Source organism: Seriola aureovittata, chromosome 5 (assembly GCF_021018895.1).
Source record: "Seriola aureovittata isolate HTS-2021-v1 ecotype China chromosome 5, ASM2101889v1, whole genome shotgun sequence".
In the NCBI taxonomy this organism is placed as follows: Eukaryota; Metazoa; Chordata; class Actinopteri; order Carangiformes; family Carangidae; genus Seriola; species Seriola aureovittata.
This window is the reverse complement of record NC_079368.1, coordinates 298,208-313,669: the sequence shown is the minus strand read 5'-3', so window position 1 is coordinate 313,669 and position 15,462 is coordinate 298,208. Positions and strand designations below refer to the sequence as shown.

The 15,462-nt window shown below is 40.2% G+C and overlaps 1 protein-coding gene across 2 annotated transcripts in view; it reads left to right on the top strand.

Moving 5' to 3' along the window:
• Nucleotides 1–3,246: 3,246 nt before the first annotated feature.
• The window catches only part of LOC130169473 (multiple epidermal growth factor-like domains protein 9), a 60,359-nt gene continuing 48,143 nt past the window's right edge, over nucleotides 3,247–15,462 (top strand). Inside the window, exon 1 of one of the 2 annotated variants that reach the window (XM_056376264.1) lies at nucleotides 3,247–5,205. In XM_056376264.1, the coding sequence (XP_056232239.1) occupies nucleotides 4,653–5,205 (553 nt within the window). In that variant the 5' untranslated portion in view covers nucleotides 3,247–4,652. The remainder of the gene's footprint in view (nucleotides 5,206–15,462) is intronic. The other variant, XM_056376263.1, reaches the window with a different exon arrangement.

The following is a 15,462-nucleotide window of genomic DNA, read 5'->3' as shown; positions in this document are numbered from 1 at the left end:
TGGCCCTTAGACCCAAAAAGAACAATCTTACTCTCATGAGTCCACAAAATATTACGCCATTTCTTTTTAGGCCAGTCAATGTGTTCTTTGGCAAATTGTAACCACTTCAACACATTCCTTTAACAATGGGACTTTCTTGCTGGTAGCTTGGCTTCACATAGATGTCGTCTGATTGTTACAGTACTCACAGGCAATCTTAGATCTTCTTTGATCCTCCTGGAGCTGATCATTGGCTGAGCCTTTGTCATTTTGGTTATTCTCCGATCCATTTGAATAGTCGTTTTTCTTTTTCTTCCTCGCCTTTCTGGTTTTAGCTGCCATTTTAAAGCGTTTGATATCATTTTAGCTGAACAGCCTATCATTTTCTGCACTTCTTTATAGGTTTTCCCCTCTTTTATTAATTTCTTAATCAAAGAACACTCTTCTTCTGAACAGTGTCTTGAACGACCCATTTTACTCTGTTTTTCAAGGACAAATGCACAGCCAGGATATGCAGCGTCAGTTGCCTTGATCCTTAAATAAGGGCCACCTGTTTAACACCTATTTTTTTCACATAATCAATGACCTCACTAATTGAACTCGGCACTGCTATTTTTTTTAACACGCCCCTTTCAGTAAATGATTCAGTTTCACAGAATCAGCAGCATGCACGTCATGCCTGTTGGGTCTGTTGGTTTTCTATACCTTTACTAAACCTTCTAGAAACTTACTTGCAGTGTAGAAGTTGAAATTCTAACAAAAACAGTGATTTATTTTGCTAGTGATGTGGGACTGCTATTATTTTGAACACAACTGTATTTATAAGTGTGCATCACCTCAATGTCATTCAAATGTTGGCTGGCTGAATGGTGGGCCTAGACCTCCAAAAGTCGATGACCATCTCCTTGGTCTTGGAGGTGTTCAGAAAGAGGCAGTTCTTGTCGCTCCATTCACTGAAGGCCATCGTCACATCCCTGTACTCCTCTTCCTGCTCGTTCCTGAAATGCGCCACAATAGTTGTGCCATCCGCGTATTTCTGGATGTGGCAGGACTCAGAGTTGCCTTTCCAGGAATAAGTAATTAATTATTTAGATGTTTCTCTAACATTTTTATCCTTAAATTATGATCCCTAAATATTGACTTCATTCTCTACTGGGATATTATATATGTTAATTAGAGGGTGGTCATGAATAGCCAATAACTCACATTTTTTCCTATTTAAATGTAAACCAGAAGCTTTCGAGAACAGGGAGATCTCATTTAATACAGCTGGAATTTGTGCTGTGTTGTTTAAGAATAATGTGGTGTCATCTGCTAGCTGACTAATTACCAATAAACTTCCGCTGCTAAAAGCTCAGCCACAATAATAAATAATAAAGGTGAAGTTGGGGAACCTTCACGAATACCTCGCTTTATGTGAAAATGTTTTGATGTTCCAAACGGCCGAGAATCTGAACTGTTGATATTATAATTTAACAACTCAATTGTCTTGATAAACTTTCTGCCAAAACCAAAATATTCTAACACTTTTAAAATAGATGGATGTTCAACCACATCAAAGGCCTTGTAAAAGTCCAAAAATAAAATAACTCTTAACTAACTATAATCCAACAGATCTATTACCAATCTTAAATTATTATATATGGACCTGTCTCTAAGGAAACCAGATTGGGTGTCGTTTATAACCTGTGTCAGACCATCTCTTAACCTGTCAGCAATCACATGTGTAAACAGGTTTTAGTCAGTATTCAATAGAGTAATTGGGCGAAGACTATCAACATATCTCTTATCTTTACCTGGTTTAGGTATAAGAGCAATCAATCCCTGTTTCATTGTAGGTGCTAGCGTTTTATTCCTTATAATGTCAATTATAGCATCAAATAAAATCCTCCCAGAAGAATTCGTAAAAAATTGAAGTCAGTCCATCTTGTCCAGGAGCCTTGTTTGTCGCTGTTCTCTTTACCGCCTCATCTAATTCTGCCATTCTGATCTCAGTTTCACAATTTTCTTTGAATGCTAAATGTATCTTGGGAATATGTAACTTCACATTTTCTGTGAAGTTTAGTTTAGAGTATAGTTTAGAATAAAATCTAAAAAAAATTTCAGATATAATTTTATGATCTGTGCATTCAACATCATTGATTGCTTATGTGTTAATTGTCTTTCTTTCCTGTCTCCTTTTTTCTAATCCACTAAAATAGGATGTGTTTTTTTCCCCTTCCTCAATCCATTTAGCCCGAGATCTGATATAAGCACCTTGTGCTTTTTTGCGATACAGGTTATCTAACTTGGCCTGTAGGGTAATGAAATTACTTTTACCAATATCCAACATTAAAGTCTTATTACAGCAATCGTTTATGTCTTGAACAAATTGGATCTCATATTCCTTCTGTTGTCTACATTTACTATACGTTATTGATTACTCCCTCACCTTAAATTTAAAATACTCCCATCTACTGCTGCAACTAGTTATACTCATTTTGAACTTTTTGTATTAAATCCTTGACAGTCTTAACATAATTCTCATCTTTTAACAGGTCTGCATTAAATTTCCAATAATCTTTATTATATCTTGTCTTATTTTCAGGATTCATAATATGATGTATTACACAGTGATCTGTTAACGGGGCACTAGAGATGTGAAACATACTTTACAATATCAGGCATTGCTAACCACAAATCTATTCTGGATTTGCTACCACCATTTGGCTTGATCCATTAAAAAATTGACTAAGATCTGGATTCCTGTCCCTCCAAATATCAATGAAAGCGTTGGAGTTAATAAAATCAAATAAAATTAGATTCCACTGGTTGGTATTATATCTAAAAGGACATCTGTCCTGCTCTTCATTGGGCGTCAAATTTAGGTCCCCACCAATCAAAATAAATTCAGTATGACATACTTCTTTGTATTCAGAAATAACATCTGTCACTTTCAACAACAATTTGTTTTGGCTACTGTTACTATAACCATAGACACTGATTAATATAACATAATTTCCTTCAACATTTTAACACAACTGCCAGCCAATGACCAAGCTCATCAGCTTTGAAACTAACTACCTTCCCAGGACATCTATTAAAACATATGGCTACAGCACCAGAACGATTGGAGCCATGGCTGAATAATATTTTTTCTCCCCATGGTTTGACCAGAAAGTTGCATCAGCATCACATGATTGTATCTCTTGTATATAAAAAAAAAAAAAAAAAAAAAAAAAAAAAGTGCAGTGAGCTTTTTGCCCCTTGCAAAATCGCTTTCCTCTTCACATTGTCCCTGAGACCTCTTGCATTTAAAGAAATAAAAGATATACTCATTTTTAACATTACAAGTTACTGCTGATAAAAGCAAAACAATTCAGCAGCAACAACCATGGAAATATAAACAGTAGAAAAAGCTTTCTTAACTCTCCTTTAGAAGTAGAAATTAGAAATCCTCTTACATCAAAACCAAAAATAAATACCCCACTATTAAATTGCAGTTCCAGATTTATTTCCATATCTATACCTGTTGATCTCTCATTCTTCAGCATAAATTCGGCGACCATTTATGAAGCCGGAGGATCCGCGGTAATATGCTTTTTCACCAGCTTTCCTTGCTTGCTGAATCTGCGGCCAAAGTTTGTCCCTTTCCTTTTTGGTTAACCTCCATATGCCATTTCTGTGCTGCCATTTGGTAAAATGTACAATCACCTCACAGGTCCTGTTCTCCTCCTTCCTCCCAAGGCAATGCATTATCAACATACTCGTCCATCTTTTCTTACCATTCTGGAGTGATGTCCCCAAGTAACTGAACTACATCTTGCCTGATGTTTTCATCCATCATCTCCTTCATTACTCTAATCCTCAAATTCCACTGCTGTTTGTACCGATCCTGTTCTCTTGATCTCAACTTCTTTTTGTAAGATGGACACCTGAGCTTCCAGAACGGAGATCTTGTTCTTACACTCTTTCAACCCTGCAACGTTGTACTCAATGGACTTTTACATGGTTGAATTGTCCATTTTACTTATTTGGTAGGGGTAAAGAGATCAGAAAACCTAATTTGAGGATCTTCACGTGCTCTAACTATACACAGCTGCTCAGTCCGCCATCTTGCCGGAATGTCCTCATGACTATAGGTATTTGAAGTGGTTTTCTGTCGTGTAGTGGGTGTGTCTGAGCGTGTTACCCAATCAGCAGACGTGTGTATAAACCCACCGTATTAAAAAAGACAGTGCGCATGCGTAACACAACAGGGTGTTGAACGCACCATCGTGTGTCTAATTGAACGTTTTTCCACGTTTTACCGGAGCTGACCGAGCCTCCACTGTCACTAGCACACCGTCTGTCTGAGCTGCCTCCATGAGCCGCGCTGTTCATCGTGAACCGGTTGTTTAGGTGATTTTCACACGTACGTTTGATAATTTACGACACATTGTGTCTCCGCAGGGCATTACTGCCACTGTTAGACCAGCCAATGAGCGAGCGTTCACGGACGGTCTTCCAGGCCTTCCATTGGCTGAAGGCTACGTCAGTCTGCGCGGCTGACGGTAGGTTGTAGAGCAGGTGAAATGTTGACTGTGGTTCATAGGGCAACAAACAGCACCGTACGCAGCCCGGGGACACCAATGGTGGAGAGGGAGAGGTCTGAGAGACCGTGACTGGGGCTGGATGGAGAGCTGAAAGTGAATATGAGGCTTACGTCCTTAATGATGTTCATGTCTCCGCTGCTCTTACTTATTTTCTCTGTATGTGTCGGATTTTCTCAAGCTGCTCCTCGCATCAGCTCCTACGATGCGTCGCCAATTTCCAGGAAGCCCGGCTCAGCCTCCGACACCTGGGGGAGCCTCCACACCGACATGCCTCGTTCTTCAGGCGAGAGGAGCGTTTATCCTGGGCCTCTAACCGGTCTCACACCGCGGCCTGGCATTGTTTCTGCCGGCTCGACCGCCACCACAAGCCCCGTTTCTAAAACTGCGTCCACCTTCCAGCCTCCTACAACGGACCCGGCCGCCTCCACTGCTGTCGATACTGGAATAATTTCAGCCACTAAAGAACTAATAACGGCGCCCATCTTTAGCCTAACTGGCGCCCGCAAAAGATCCACCGATGCCCAGACATCCTTCTTCGCTCCGGAGAAAATGCAGCAGACACTGGTGTCCATGGTTTCACAGCGCTCCACCAACGACGCCTGGGCTGCAGATAATATCGGCTCATCTTTCACCTCAGTAGAGAACAGTCAAGGTGAGTAACCACCATCCAGCCTGTGGTTAAATGTTTAAACGGTAAATAATGCTCTACAGCTTACATCATGGGGTGGGGGTATACTGTTTGTTTAGCACATTCATGTTCATAGGAAAATAATAGACCTCGGTGTCTCTCAGGCTGCTGGATGGTCGCTATGAGCTTTTGACGCAGAATGCAACAATGGGCAGACCTTCCGTTTTCAATGTGTTTCTCACATCAAGGGGAATCACTGTATCTTTAAAATATGTTTAACAATAAGACTCTGAGATGATGTGGATGTAGGTGTGCGGCCTGCATCATGCTCGAGAGGCCTTTTATAATAGGATGAGTGTCAGAGAGGGTGGGGGTGGGGGGGGGGGGGCTGGAGAAGGGGGGTGTGAGGGTGAAGGTTGATCCTGTTGTTGTTCAGTGAATTTCTCCTTAATCCAGTCTGGATCCACTCAGATCCACGATGCTGGGGGCTCAGACCAGACTGTGTGTGATTGTTGGCAGGAAAATGCAAAGCAGCTGCTTAAACAGCAGCTCCGGCCTCTCTGTTGTTGTTGTTAGCATTGCATCAACTGAACAAGGCCGTCCAACCAAGATGGCCAGGCTGAGCCATGAATGAGCCATGACAGCGGAGCCCCTCCCCTCACACCTCACTGAGCCAGCATCCATGTGGATGTGCTGTTCTCCAGCCAGAAGCTCAGGCTCCTGTCCAAAATGGTTCTTTAGTGTGTGTGTGTGTGTGTGTGTGTGTGTGTGTGTGTGTGTGTGTGTGTGTGTGTGTGTGTGTGTTAGTACATTCATCCTGTTAAAGAGCATGAAGAAATGGCCTCACATGTTGTTTGTCTATTAAAAACCTCCTTATTGATCCCTGAACCAGAACCTGAACCCAGTCTGTTTTACTTCCTGTTCTGACTGATCTGGCCCCTCTCATCAGGGTCCAGTCCGGTCATGTTCTTTGTATTGACCCTTTTCCTCCACACTGTGTCCAACCCCCTGTTATACATTAATCTGAGTGGAGGATTAGGAAAGACAATGATGGTTGTAAACAGCTGATTGTAGTATCGCTGTGTCTCTGCATACTTTGACGACAGAAGCAGGAACCGGGTTCTGTTTTTTCCGATCACATAGACATACTAAGTTTAAACATCCATCGAGCGGTGCGTTAAAGATGTAACCCTGGACTGGTCATGAGTGACGGGGGTAGGCCACGACTTTTCTCATTGACCGTCAGTTATTTAAAAACTTTATTTAAAGAACATTGTATTACTTCTAATTATAGAGTACTGCATATTCATTCTGTGCATATAAAATAATCTATATATGTTGGTATGTATGTATGTGTGTGTGTGTGTGTGTGTGTGTATATATATATATATATATATATATATATATATATATATATATATATATAGAAAAGGAAGCATAAATACATAAACAAAACAAAGTATAGACATATTTTTCAGTTGATTTTACAGTTTGTATTTTTTGGAATTCAATGATGAAAACAACAACTGAAGATGTCTTCTTAATCCTCTTATTCACATTTGTTACTGAGGTTAGTAAATCTGATGTAAGAGTTTGAAAGATGACTGTTGTGAACATCTTCTGTTGTCTTTCTTTTGTTATTTGTAAATACAAAGAAGCCACACATCAGTGTAATGAGTTTTGTGTTTACATTAAAGTCATTCATTATTTATTCTGACTGTTAAAATGTACTCCATTGACAGAGTGATGGTGTTGTCAATAGTCCTAATAATCCTCCATTAACATCCACTTGATTTTCTTTATATGAAACTTTTTTCTTCATAGCTGAGAATTGAAGAATATTTGAACTGGCTCCAGACAAAAGAAAAACCCAATTAACAAGAGAGGGAACAAAGTTGGACCATGTCTCTGTCCACAGAGCACGATGGGTCACTGAGGGTCTGATCAGGATGAGAATGATTCAGGCCATTTCTGTGGCTGTTGCATCACAATCACTTGATAGCATGACACATTGTCTTAGACATATTTAGTGGTGTGAATGTCCACAGTGATTCTCTCAGGACCCCTTTCATCTGCTTTAATTTAATGGTAAAATTCAGATCCATCAAGTCCAGTATTTTCTGACCTTCACTGAAGACTTCCTGTTTCAGGTTTTACATTTACTTTTCAAAATAAAGTTAGTGTTATTGATAGGTTGTTCACTTTTTCTCATATTTTCAATATTGTCATTGATAAAAATGTTGAATGTTTTATACTTTCTAAACAGCCCTTTGATTCGATCCATTAAGGCTGAAAATGTCACATTTCTTTTTATTTAGATTTAAATGAGAAAAGGTTTGTATCATGAAATGCTCTCTATATGGGATCAGTGTTTGAAGAAACAGGACTGTGTTGTCACTCAGCTGGTGTCTGTTCTCTGATGCTATGTAGTGTGTACTAACAGCAGCTCTACAGGTGGGACACACTGATGTGTGCAGTGTGAGACTCGCAGGGGAAAAGAATGACAGCTACTTATTCTGAGACACAAGTGTTTAGGTCCAGGATAATTCTGACTTGCTGGTTCATGAATCCAGTTTGAGTCTCATTAATAATCTCACTTAAACCTTAAATCTTAATCACTTGATGATGATTAGCAGCATTGGCTTATTGTGCTAGCTCTGACATTCGGCCAACAAGCCCAGAGTTTCCTTCAGAGTTTTACTCACAGCTGCAACTGTCACTGTCAATCATCATCGGGGCTTGGTGACTGCTTGTTGTGACATCACAAAGTTGAAGAAGTCCTGACGTCTGGTTTTAAGGCTCAGTTTCTGAATACAGGCTGAGGACATTCCTCTGTGGACTGAGTGCTTTGTTACTTTCACGGTATTAATATAGAACCTAGACCTGCTTTACAGATAGATAGGTACTTTATTTATCACCTAGGGGAAATTTATGAATCAATTATTATCAAACAACACATGGACATCAATCTTTAGACTGTATGGATCTTTAATAAACCTTCCATAAAGGACTTCAGGTACTTGGCGACTGTTGCCGAGCGTATCGTGATGCGGCTTCTTGCTCTTTTACAATGATTTAGATCTGATATGATTTGAATCTGCAACTTTTCTGATAATTGATTAATCACCAAAGTTGTTTTGTGTTGTTAAACATTCATTGTCTTCAGCTTCTCTGTCTCATGTGATGGTGAAAGTGGTTGGGTTTCTCACTCTGTCACATTAAATATCACCTGGTGCTTCAGTCACTTTTTCTTACATGAACCCAAACAATTAATAGACAGTGAAAATAACTGATAGTTTACAGCCCTGTTCTCAGGCTCTGTGACAGTGTTGGAGATGAGGTGTGTGTGTGTGTGTGTGTGTGTTGTGTTCAGTTGATCAGATCTGTTATCTTTGTCTGGCTATGAGCTCAGAGATGCCACACCTAACCTGAGATCGCATGAATAATAGATCAGCTCTCTTTGCTCCACAGGGTCATCCTCATGCCTGTCATTACATCCTCTGCTTTCTGGCATCAGTCTGAACACACCTCTGTCATGCCTCTGAAAATTACAATGAACACTGTTGATACATGACAGAGGAGGGTTTAAAGGAGGCATGTTTCCACTTCCTGGTTTGGTGGAGAAACCTGAAAGTGTGAGAGCAGCTCTTGCTCCATTAGCTTCCAGAGGAGGACAAGGAGGCGTTATTTGAGTGATGTGGAGGGCTGATCGTAATGGATCGCTCCCAGTGTTACTATTTGTTGCTACGGTTACGTTAGCCCTGAAAAAGAAAGTGATGTCACAGCTGCAGCCTACAGTCTGTTAGATTAATGTTTTATTGATGGATAATGATATAACTAGAAAATTCCTGGAGAAATTTTTTATGTGCCTGCTGCTTGGTGCGTGTATTTCACTTTTTATGTTTCAATTTGTACAAAGGATGTTATTTTCAGTTTCTTTCATTTTGTAGAGACTTATCCTACACTGACCTCAGTTGCTCCAGGTGTCCCTCAAAAAGCCCTTTGAAGCTGTTACAACGGGCCAAAATTACCTCACACTGATGGTTTCAAACACAAGTTTGTCCACACAACAATGGCATGTATAGACACATGTACATGCCCTAATAGAAGTTGATCCGCAATAAAGCTATACCACTCTACGCCCATATAGAAGATAGCTTCTGAGATTGAACTTTTATCTAATATCTTACCTCTTACCTTTTTGAGACTCTTATTTTGAAAGTGTCTGTGCTTCTGTGTTTGGCGGTATAAATTGCATAAGGTTTTGTACAACAGAGCCAATAATTTGCTCTTACCATGTTGAGACACTTATTTTGAAGGTTAATCAAAATTGTGTTTGTGTTTTGTCTATATATATATATACACACACACACACACACACACACACACACACACACACACACACACACACACACACACAGTGTGTGTGTTTTTGAGTGTAGCTGTAGAGCTGCCCAACAGAACCTCCAGTAAGTTCTTTTTACCTGGTTGAAACTCTTATTTTGAAGGTGAATATCAAAAAAGTAAGATGGTGTTTGTGTGTGTCTGTCAATGTGCGTGTGTGTATTGTTGTGTGTGGCAGTGGAGCTGTCTACCATAGAGCCTCCAAAAAGCTTGTGTTACCAGGTTGAGACACATCCAGTTAACATCCATATAGTGGTGATGGTGTTTGTGTGTCTTTCAATGAATGTGTGTCTGTGCGTGGTGTTAGGAACTGCTTAAGCTTAACCTCCAAACAGCCCTTTCAAGTTGTCAGGAGGGCCAAAATGAACTCACAATAATGATTTTTGATGAAAATTGTCCTCACAATTATAGAGAGACATGTACACACGCAAAGAACGCCACATCAAGCACACGTAAGTACACCATGTTGATTTACCTTAGAGTTGCTCTCAAACATGAGTTAAAAGGCTAAGAAGTAATGAGCTATTAGCCTATCAGAATCAGCTTTGCCCATTTCTGCCCGGTAATACCTGCTGAGACACTGGCAACTACTAGTGACTGTGGCCACCAGGGGGAGGAGGGAAACACCATAGACTGTATATAGAAATGGGCATATGCTGCGGGGCTGAGAAGTGAAGCCAATGCAGAAGTGACTTAAAGTGCAACACCACTGAAGGTTGCTAGGGACTGGCTCCAAAAAACTGACTCCAATACACACCCATTCAAAAAACACCAGCTTCTCTAATGAAATACTCAGTCAATAAATTGTTTCCACAACTCATTGCTATGTCCTCGCTCATTCACACCTCTTGTTCAGTGTTCTTGTGGTCCATCTGAAAATAATTCTCAAATTAATTCGATTTTAGCCCTTAAAATAGGTATTTTTGGTGTGCGATTTATAAGCTGACGAGTCAGGCCGGGAGGTCGGAAACCGGAGGATCAGTCACTGGAGGAGATCTTGTGTCGTATGCACGCTGTTTAGAATCAGTTGTGTTAAATTTCCGTTATGTTCTCCATATTTGTCAGGGGAGGAGGAATTTTTCACTGACAGTTTTGCTCTTAGCTATTTAGTTTTAATGATTTTTCTGTTCACTGGAATTATGGCCCGTTCTTCGGCACTAACAGACTGGAAGGATGCTGATATACAGTTTTGTTTTTCGGTAAGTAAATGTTTATTTCTGAACGTCCTACATTTTAATGTGTATGATGCTCCCTAAAAGCTAGTGTGTTTTTTCCTACATGTTCGGACCGGAGAACGGGAGACAGTTAACATCCAAATTAATATTAGAGTTAATGTGAATTATGGATGCTCTGTACTAACCTCGTTAGCTAGCTGATAACTTAGTGTTCGCAATGCTAACTGTACCTGCTCCCAAACATGACAAGGGCAGGAATGAATATAGTTTAACAATTAACTCAGTATGTTATTGAGTGTTATTAGAAAGAATCAGTCACCGATAGAATTTTCCTACAAGCAGAAAAATATTCAGGTTTATCTCAACCTATTTTCTGTCTCCTCATCTCACTGGTTTCGTATTGTATCGAGTACAATACACAATGTATAGAAGAACATGTCAGGGTTTGTCATTTAATACTGTAAATTCATACACAGCAGTGTTCAACTGAAGCAGACATTCATGCACCTATCCTAAGTGCTGGTAAAAGTATGTGATTAACTGTGATCTACCATGTCTTAACTAAAGTGTTTGTTTTTTACTGTCATTCAAAGGTATCCACACAGAAAACTGAATGACTGGTGCCTACAGAATGAGGGACTCGTGTATGGACGAAGGAAACTGCATGGACATCCTTAGTTCTGAAATGGGCTGTGATGAGAAGACAGACGAGCTGTTTAGACATTTGTTTTATTTATTGTTCTCTGTCCTCAGTATTCACAGGTTCAGTTTCTTGCCTTTTACCTAATTTCTGCTGTTGTTGATAGACGATAATCATTACATTTTTAAAAACAGAATTTATTAATATTAACTTGGAATTAGTAACAGTCATCTACTTCACAGGTGAACAACATCAAGACGGTGTTCAGTAGGAAACGGCTAGAATGGACCAACCAGAAGTGCAACCTGGATCAAAACGAGATGATTAATAGTGTGCTGCTGTTACCTCATAGACATATGTACGTTACACTCATTAGTGTGAACTGAAAATTAACAGTTAAGATTTTGAAGCAGTTGTCAGTATATAACAGCTCATGTAGATTAGTTTAATTCATAACTTTGTTATTGCCATTGAAAGGGTTTTTAAGAAAATAAACCTACTGTGTTTTCAAAATTTACCATATGCGTGATTATGAATCTAACAGGTCACTTTGGTGAATTAATGTTATTAAAATTGGTAAGTACAAAAGACATCTCAGAAAAGCATAAACTCTAATATTTATCTCTAGATCCGTTATTGTCAGTGTAGCGTTAAGCCATATTTTAGGATTTACTCTCATTGAAATGGGGCACCAGTCCTCTAGGAGGACAACAATGAATTACTTCATTGCCAAATTTATCAATCTCATATCGGAAGCCATGACTTCTCGATTCAATGGATCTCCAGTCTCTCTGTCAAAAGAATACAACAGGACAACAACTGGGTGTAAATAAAGGAGTTTATTTAACTAAACTACTATGTACAGAGTAAATGCAAGGTGTAATAATCATAAAGATGAAAATAATAATGAAATGAGCAGTGTGATGAGTTGGCAATGGCGGGAGAGAATATGTTATGGCTATACACTATGGCTATACAGCTAATGACACTACATCTACGAATTAGGTTTGATGATTAAATATTGCTATATTTCGACATCAACCCAGTCATGAGCAGAGTGTTAAGACCGGCCTACTGTGAGTTGCGCTGTAGCTGGAGATCTTCGGCTGGAACCCAGGTGGCTGTGGTTGCCGTGGTAACCCTGGAGACGCGGGATCTAGGTGGATTCTCTTGGAGGCCGTGTCCCGTTATCACGATGAGGGATTCTGCTGGTGTCTCAGCGGTTCAGCTCTGGTTTGCCAGGAAACTTTCTGTCTCGGGCTCTCTTGATTCCTGCTCGGCTTCTCTGCAGGCGGTCGTTCAGAGGTGTTATCTGTTGGTGTCTCTTGTGGGTTGATGCGAAATAAACTCTAATGCTCTTCACTTTGGTTGGATAACTTTAGAGGAGACTGGCGTTGACCAGATGACTCTAAAGTTGTCAGAGGCAAAGTTTGCACCCAGGCTCATCTCTCTCTCCTGCACCTTCACCCAGCTCTCTGCTCTGCTCTCCTCCACTTTGTTTAACAACTCCTCCCTGTCTAATGTTACTTGTCTAACAAGATTACATTAAAAGTGTGAGTAACGCTAACAGCGTTATATAATTTACACTCGCATCACATCTGATTACAAGTGTGAACATTAAAATACTATTTTTTACCTAACCATCATCATTTACGAGTCAGTAAAAGGCTTATGATGCTACCTGACTAGCGTCTTCTTCATCTGTTGTCTTTCTGTTCTTAGAGAAGTATCTTAACAAGCTCATCTGAAAATGCAGTCAGCAGTTCATACATAATGACGTGTAGATATTAGCTTAATGCTATCAATTAGTTTACCCAAGTTAGCGTCACTGAGTTGGATAATAAATCTACCTTTTCTCCGGTAATTCGCTGCCTTATTCCTCACGACTTCACTTCTCTGACTCTCACCTGGTGCCTGACGTGACGTCACTTTCAAGGCCGCGCTCTCGCGAGTAATTAACTCCCTCCCTCCCCTCTCCTCCCCTCCACCCGCTGTTGCGCTCATCATCACACAGGCTGTGAAGGTGGAGAGATGTGGCGGTGGTGCATTTGCGACAATAAAAAAAAAAAAAAAAAAAGAAATTTGAAGGCGTGGCGGCTATGATTTAGCAGTGGCGGGCCGCCAATGCTAAATGAATGTAGAGGAAACACTGATGGATTACACAGCAGTTCTTCGACTGTAATAATAATATTATGGACATTCTGGATGTCATGTGGTGTGTGTTACCTTGTGTAAAGGATACTGACAGTATGGTCACATGAAGGACATTGTCTTAAAATCTACATGTTACATTTCAAACATTCTATGGGATAGAAGTTTGGGGTTAAACTATTGCATGGGAAAATCTCATGAGTTAGGGAACAGTTACATATTTAATTTTACATTCTTCCTCAGATCTGTGTCTGTGAAGAGTGTTCTGCTGGTCACTACCCAGGATTGGAATGTGGGTTGTAGTTCATGACTCTTATCTAGAGAGGGACAGAGGAAGAGAGGTTGGTGTGTGTGTTCATGCATGGCACACACAGGACAGGATTCACACCTTAGTGTTAATCAGTCCTTTTGTTGTTACTAGTCCTATACAAGAAACAATCAAATATCAATAGACAAAGTCTTATTGTTACAAACTGGAGATCTTGCCTATATTCTCCAGTTGTTTGGTGTCCATTGGTTGATCCTCTGGAGCTGACCCTTTGACCTTTGGTCTGGTTCTGTGTCGTTCGGACATGCTGAAAGCATGGTCTGTTTGTGAGATAAGGGTCTCTGTTTCCTATCAATTTGATAGTTTGATGGTGGGAAGAGTCGCAAAGTGTCAATTGTGGGTCCGTAACTCTGCATGTCCTTATAATGAACTTCCTTAATGGCTTGTGACTGATGCCAGGCCACGTATGTACGCTACATCAGGACATCATTATATCATAACATTTTTATTATTTATGTCATTGATTAAATCAAACTTAGAAATAGTCTTCAGGGGGAAACTTTCATCAATGTGTTATTGAAGCAGGTTATTCCCAGAGCATGGCGTAGGGCAGGAGGTGTTTTTATTCCAAAGGAGAAGGAATCCTCAGACCTGAGTCAGTTTCGAATGATCTCTCTCCTAAGTGTAGAGGGGAAGATCTTCTTTAGCATAATCGCACGGAGATTAGCTAGTTATTTAGAAAGGAATAGCTTAATAGATACTGCAGTACAGAAGGCAGGAATACCAGGTTTCGCAGGATGTTTAGAGCACACTAGCATGATTTGGCATCAAATTCAGGCAGCCAAGACAAAGAAAAGAGACTTGCAAGTCATATTTTTGGATTTAGCAAATGCGTTTGGTTCAGTGCCACATAGCCTTATTTGGGAGGCATTTGATTATTTTAGAGTGCCTGGAGTAGTGGTTAATTTAGTAAGGTCGTATTTCCAAGACATTAGACTATGCTTAAGTACAGCAGGCTTTACAAAAGGGTGGCAGAGGCTAGAAATAGGCATTATGGCAGGGTGTACGATTTCTCCATTGGCATTCACAATGGCGATGGAGGTAATCATTAGAGCTTCTAAGTGGGTTGTAGGTGGAGAGAGGCGGCAGGATGGGATGCGCCTTACACCAATTAGGGCCTACATGGATGACATGACGTTGATAACTACAACGGTGCCATGTATGAAAAGAGTACTTGAGAGACTTAATAAAAACTTAAAGTGGGCTAGTATGAAACTCAAGCCTAGTAAGTCTAGAATAACTCAATAAGTAGAGGGAAGGTAAGTGATAGGAAGTTTGTAATGGACGAAGAGGAAATTCCAATAATTAGGGAAAAATCAGTTAAGAGTCTAGGTAGGTGGTACAAGGCAGACTTGAATGACGGAGAACAGGTAGTGCAGTTTCAGAAAGATGTTGCTGAGGGACTGGATAGAATACATAAGTCAGGGCTTCCAGGAAAGTTGAAGTTGTGGTGTCTGCAGTTCGGGTTATTTCCCAGGTTGATGTGGCCACTGTCTGTATATGAGATTCCATTATCTGCTGCAGAAAAAATGGAAAGATTAGTTAGCTTTTACATTAGGAAGTGGCTAGGTGTTCCTAGATGT